Source organism: Quercus lobata, chromosome 5 (assembly GCF_001633185.2).
Source record: "Quercus lobata isolate SW786 chromosome 5, ValleyOak3.0 Primary Assembly, whole genome shotgun sequence".
In the NCBI taxonomy this organism is placed as follows: domain Eukaryota; kingdom Viridiplantae; phylum Streptophyta; class Magnoliopsida; order Fagales; family Fagaceae; genus Quercus; species Quercus lobata.
In genome coordinates, this window is record NC_044908.1 from 76,422,919 (window position 1) to 76,429,409 (window position 6,491).

At 34.3% G+C, this 6,491-nt stretch overlaps 1 protein-coding gene across 1 annotated transcript; it reads left to right on the plus strand.

The window, feature by feature from the left end:
* The first annotated feature begins 546 nt into the window (after nt 1-546).
* Nucleotides 547-4,118, plus strand: LOC115992818 (cysteine-rich receptor-like protein kinase 10). The gene is made up of 7 exons (XM_031117060.1): nt 547-1,344; nt 1,832-1,966; nt 2,083-2,180; nt 2,351-2,561; nt 2,833-3,070; nt 3,266-3,416; nt 3,562-4,118. The coding sequence occupies exons 1-7, from the start codon at nt 552-554 to the stop codon at nt 3,886-3,888; spliced, it is 1,953 nt and encodes a 650-aa protein (XP_030972920.1). The 5' UTR covers nt 547-551; the 3' UTR covers nt 3,889-4,118.
* Nucleotides 4,119-6,491: the final 2,373 nt, after the last annotated feature.

Here is a 6,491-nt window from a genome sequence, read left to right on the forward strand (position 1 = left end):
TACACCAAACAACATAAAACAATAAAAGAATTTTCATAAGAAAAATGCTAACCACAAACTATTTTACAAACCGCTGATATTATGAGTGGTTATTAATAAGTAAAAATGTGATGCTAATAGTGGGTCTAAATGAGAATTAGTAATAATTTGTTACATCAATAATTTATAAAAATATTATAAAATAATTTGTTTGTAGCATTACTCAAACCTCGCCATCATTCTCTCAAAAAAAAAAAAAAAAAAAAAAAAAAAACATCAACGAATTTTCTTGTGCCATATTTTCCACTTTGACTGAGTGGAATCTTCAGAATTTTCTTACTCCAGCTAGCACTTTCATTTCTTCTTCTCTAACAAGAACACGACAGAATTAAAGTAGCTTCACACGCTTTAATTTCCACGAACATCAACCGTGTCAATGTTCTCTCACTTTCACAAGTCAAGTCAACGTTAACATTTAATTTTTTTTTTTTTTTTTTTTTTTTGAGAAAACAAAGACATGTTAACATGTTATCTTGAATATTGATTAAGAACATGAGAGAACTGATATCAAAATGAGTTTGCCTTCGGTCAAGGCCTCCATGACTACCTTTCTGTTCCTTTCCTTGCTTACTAGTTTCCACAGCAAAATTAGTGAAGCTGCCTCAGTTAACCGCGCCTATGTTTGTCCAAAAGAACCCAATTTCACTCCCAATAGCACCTACCAGTCCAATCTCAACCACCTCCTCTCTTCACTTTCCTCCAATGCTAATCTCGAAACTGGTTTCTATAACACCACCGTTGGTCACAACCCACCCAACATAGTATACGGCCTCTTTCTCTGCCGCGGCGATGTCACCCCCAATGTCTGCCAAGACTGTGTATCAACAGCAACAAAAGACACAGTTCAGCACTACTGTCCCACAGGAATTGAGGCCACAGTTTGGTACGACAAGTGCATGTTACGCTACTCAAACGAATCATTCTTTTCCAGCATGATTGACTTGCCCAAATATTACTCTTGTAACGATAGCAAGATAACTGTGCTAGACCGCTTCGATCAGATATTGGGAACCATGATTAATGACTCGGTGACTCAGGCCACAGGTGCTCATGATGAGCCCGGTGCTACCAAGTTTGCCACCAAAGAAGCCAGTATTTCTTCATCGATAAAGCTGTATAGCCTTGTTCAGTGCACTCCGGATATCTCTAGCTACGATTGTGATAAGTGTCTTCGGGGACTAATTGCAAATATTCCATTTAGTTGTAGTGGAAAGCAGGGGGCAATAGCTTTAACTCCAAGTTGCAATTTTAGGTACGAAGTGTACCAATTTTACCGGATCCTCGATACGCCACCACCTCGATCAGGTTTGGTCCCAACTGTCTCCTCCTGTTTTTATTTTTTATTTTTATTTTTATTTTTCCCTTTCTTTAAGAATGACTGGCTCTAGTAGAAAATATCCTTTTATACTCATTTGCATCCACTATTTTATATTAATATCAATAAGAGATGTAGGAATGTTTATATTTTTAAAATATCCATATTTTGATACTAGATATAAAACCGAATGTAAGAGTCTTTTTTTTTTCCTGCAATTATACTTTTACCTGTGTAAATTAAAGTAGCATTGCAAAAAAAAAAAAAAAAAGATTTGAAATATGAACATTTTTGTGTTAGTGTTCAATTGTTGATATTGTTGTAAAACATAGGATGTAAATGAGTGTTAGAGGATATGTTTCCTTTTTATTTTATTTTTTTAATGGGGAACCAAATTTTTTATACAACATACAATAAACATTTTTTTTTCCTATACCATTGCCATATCAATTGATAAAGACATTATTGATTAAGCAGGAAAAAGCCGAATCTCATCACTAACAATCATTGCCATCGTTACTCCAATTGCTGTCTCAATGGTGCTATTGGCTATGGTGTACTGCCTCCAAAGGATGAGTGCAAGAAAGAAATCCCCTATGGAGGAGGAAAATGGTAATGAACGATTTTTATTTATTTCATTGGTTGTACGTGTTGCTCTTATATACAGAGTATTCCCTACATTTGCCATTTGATTGTGTAGCTTCTAATTTATGAAATTACAACTGTAGAATCCTTACTATTTGATTTGGCAACGCTTAAAGCTGCCACAAACAAGTTCTCAGAAGATAACAAGCTTGGTAAGGGTGGATTTGGAGAGGTTTACAAGGTATTAAACTAGTATAATATATCTTTATTTTTTTCTTCTTTCTGGTATTATCTTCTGTAATAGTAGTGGTAAATAAAATATATGCAAAATCTGAGCAATTCTAAATTCAGAACCTTTTCATTTTGAGATCTTATAAGCTGCTCTAACAGCGTTTGAAAAGCACTTAACAGGGCATACTTTCAAATGGACAAGAAATAGCTGCGAAGATGCTTTCAAAAAATTCCACTCAAGGTGCAGAAGAATTTAAGAATGAAGTTGCAATTCTAGCTAAGCTTCAGCACAGAAATTTGGTGAGGTTATTTGGATTTTGCTTGGAAGGAGAAGAAAAAATACTTGTCTATGAATATGTGCCTAACAAAAGTCTTGACTATTTTCTAAATGGTTAGTTATTTCTAAACAGATTTCTAATTTCCTTGTGTTTGCGAATGCATGATTGCTATTAAAATTATACCCTACTAAAAATTTATAGAATCTTGTAACCCTATATAACGGAGCTTTTTGCTTCATTGTATATTAAAGACCTTATGAAGATGCAAGAGAGGCAAAAATTAAATTTCCATTCTGTACTTGTCTTTTTAAATTGAATCAAAAAATATATTTTTTAATATGTGCTTGATTCTAACTTGAATATTGAATTTTGATGATTGTGTAGACCCTGAAAAACAAAGAATATTAAATTGGTCAATGCGTTACAAGATTATTGGAGGGATTGCACGGGGGATCCTTTATCTTCACGAAGATTCTCGGCTTAGAATTATACACCGTGATCTTAAAGTTAGCAACATATTGTTAGATGAAAATATGAATCCAAAAATTTCAGATTTTGGCTTGGCAAGAATCTTTGGGAACGATCAAACTCTAGAAAATACCCACAAGATAGCAGGGACATAGTAAGTACATTACATTTCAGCAGGTATAATCGTGTAATTGTAAACCAAACTCTTTGTGTGTGTGGGGGGGGGGGGGGGGGGGAGATTGGAATTCTTAGCTCTTGATTAAACATAAACATGAAAGAAAGTATTACATATGGTTCCAATACTTCATATCATCGTTTAACTAAGAGTGTTGGTGATATTGGTTTTCAGTGGTTACATACCTCCAGAATATGCTATGTATGGACAATTCTCTATAAAGACTGATGTATTTAGTTTTGGTATCCTATTACTAGAGATTTTATGTGGCAAGAAGAACACTTCTTTCTATACATCAGACGCTGCTGAGAACCTCTTGAGCTATGTGAGTACATAACCAATAATTTTTTTGCAATTTTTTGTTTTTTTGTTTGTTTGTTTTTTTTATTTTTTATTATGCATATATCATCACCTGAGAGTTAAAGGGAGAGAAGGGCGACAATATAAAAATACTTGATCAATTGATTCAGGCTTGGAAGCATTGGAGGGGTGGAACATCCTTGGAATTGTTGGATCCGACTATAAGAGATTCTTATTCTGAAATCGAAGTCAACAGATGTATCCACATTGCCTTACTATGCGTTCAAGAAAATCCAGCGGAAAGACCAACAATGGACTCAATAATTCTCATGCTAAATAGTGACTCTGTTCCTATGTTATCACCTCAACCGCCAGCAGTTTTCCTTCAAAGTAGAGCTCAGACGAACATGCCAGAGTCAGAGTCAGATCAATCTACCAGGAAGTCAATATTATTGTCTGTTGATGAAGCATCAATTACTGAAGTATACCCTCGATAGTGTAAGACGCAACCTGGGCATGACAGAAATTAGTATTAGCTTTTTTTTTGTCATGGAACCTAAATGGTAAGTTTCATATTACCATTGTCTGAGAATTTGGACTTTAGGATGACAAAATAATTGGAAGGCATAATACCAAATCTATTTCTGAATGGGGCTTTTGCTAGGAAAATGAATAATGGACAAAAAAATATATGAAAGATTGGTTTTGAGGTACATTGAAATTTGAATCGTTGTCTTTAACAATATTATCCCCGCTCAGAGAGAATACGTTTCCTAACAAATTGTCTTCAAGATATAACAAGTTTGAATTCTCCATAATTGCTATAAAAAAACTGAATATGAATATAAATAGAAAATAAAGAGACACTAAGCACTATTTAAATGTCACTATTGAAGAGTTACAACATGCAAAATATTAAAATTGTTACTAGCCATTCGCGTATGGCACAAATTATTAAGCCTTAAACTGTTTTGCTCGAAACTTCACTTGAGTGAATTGTCGTTTTGAGGAGGGTTAAATAGTTGTCTTTAAGACAATATTTTCTTTTTGCTGAATAATCTTTAAGACAATATTTTCCCTCACTTACTTACTGATCATTAGAGTCTCTCTGGCCACCTTTAAATTGAATCATTCTCTTAGCAGGGTGTTTGTCAGATTGCAAGAATTCCTTAGTCCTTCGTTGCGGTTGCATCTCTTATGTGAATTTTTTGAGCTCCCACTAGTACTACGGCCCAAAAAATAAAAATAAAAAGGATTTCGTTGCGTTTACTTTCACCATCAAGGCTTAATTTTTAGAACCCAGTGATTTCCCACAGAGCCCATTACATATAAAAAAATAAACAAAAAAAAAAAAAAAAAAAAAAAAAAACCATGTCTGGCTCGTGCCCTTAGCCCACCCAATCACTCAATCCATTTCAAACATTCAAACACCACTCACAGCCCAAAAATAAAAACGCCTTTCAGACTCCGGTATTCTAAATTTCTAAAAACTTTTACAATAATCTAAAATAGAGAGGAAAAATGAATAAAACTTTTTACAAGAGCTACATAGGATTTTTTTTTTTTTTTTTTTTTTTTTTTTGAGAAAAACTACAGAGGATTTGACCAGCAACGATGAATGATTTGGCAAGTGGGACTTCAAATGTTAGGACGGAGGCCAAGAAGTTTTGGGCGAAAGAAGCGAATTTCACAACTTTGTAAATGCAGTACACCCTTTTCCAGTGCACGCCAGACCTTTCAATTACGATTGCAATAGGTGTCTTCACCCTTCAGTTTTAACTTTTAGGATCTGTTTGGATGGAAGGAGAAAAGAGAGGGAGTGGATAAGAATAGAGTAAAATTAACTGAAAACGAACTAATTTTATATCAAATTTACTCTACTCCACTCCCCTTTCCTCTACAAGAACGGTCAAATAGGATTGTGAACTTAAAACCACCATAAGCAAACTAATTTAAAAAATAAAAATTACATTGCACAAATGGAAATTCAACCCAGCAAAATGAAGGAAACAATATTGCACATTTTAAAATGCAGTGTTTATGACCTCATACTGAAATTTTTAACCGCAAATTTTCATTGAATAATTCTTTCAATTCTGAGGCAAAAAGATATTTATTAGCCAAAAGTTGGCACGTTTTCTTGACTCTATTGTTTATAAGAAACTCCCTCAAGAAGAAGCATAATCTAAATAATATAGTTTTATAATTATTTTACATGAAAAAGGAATAGGTGCAATTGAGAAGACTGATAATTTGACATGATCCATGACATTTAGTATTTTTTATTTTTTATTTTGGTTCTTTTATGATAATGATATCATCAATTAACTTTGAAATTGAATAGTGCATACTTAAAATATATACTTTCTGATTGTTTTGTTTGAGTTTTTGTTGTGGAATTGAACTTTGAACCCAATTCTTGAAATTTGTTAAAGAATTGTGCCTTTTCCATTCGGAGTTTGGTGGATAGAGCAATGGCAATAAGCTTAGTCTTTTGCTTTTTTGGGTAATACTCTTTTTGTTTAGAATGTTCTTGGCTTGATTGGTGAGCGAACTTAATAAAAGAGCCTCAATGTGCATGTGGGGTGGTGTCTCTGATGGTCGAGTGGGTTGGGGGAGGAAGGGAGGTTGGTTAATGTGTTTTGTGTTGATTGAAAATGTTTTATACCAAGGCCATGTATAAAATATTTTACATCTCTCTCAACTGTGTTTTCCTGATCAATTGAAAATATTTTTTATTTGACCAGAAATTTGTGCAACAAGGCTTAGTTTTGGAAAGCTTCTAATGATTTCACTATGTTTATTTTCATCATCAAGGTAATTAGTTTTGGAAAGCATCACTAATATTTTTGTATTTCAGATAGTTGTTTTTCTCATAGACATTGCTTTTGTACTTGGTATTGAGGCAATGGGTCACAGACTGTAGAACCCAGTGATTTCCCACACAGCCCGTTACAGAGAAAAGAAACAAACCCGCCTCAGGCCTCTCGCCCTAAGCTCACCCCAATCACTCAATCCAAACACCACTCACTCCAAACCACCAACACCACCCCCCCCCCCCCCCCCCCCCCCCAATCTCTCTCCAAAAAGTAAAAAGAAA

What these genes read in the sequence shown, in the direction of transcription:
- LOC115992818 (XM_031117060.1), top strand. Translation starts at nt 552, where the DNA reads ATGAGTTTGCCTTCGGTCAAGGCCTCCATGACTACCTTTCTGTTCCTT. An exon ending in TACGCCACCACCTCGATCAG is followed by an intron (nt 1,345 to 1,831) that starts GTTTGGTCCCAA and finishes TTGATTAAGCAG; the next exon opens with GAAAAAGCCGAATCTCATCA. An exon ending in CTGAGAACCTCTTGAGCTAT is followed by an intron (nt 3,417 to 3,561) that starts GTGAGTACATAA and finishes CAATTGATTCAG; the next exon opens with GCTTGGAAGCATTGGAGGGG.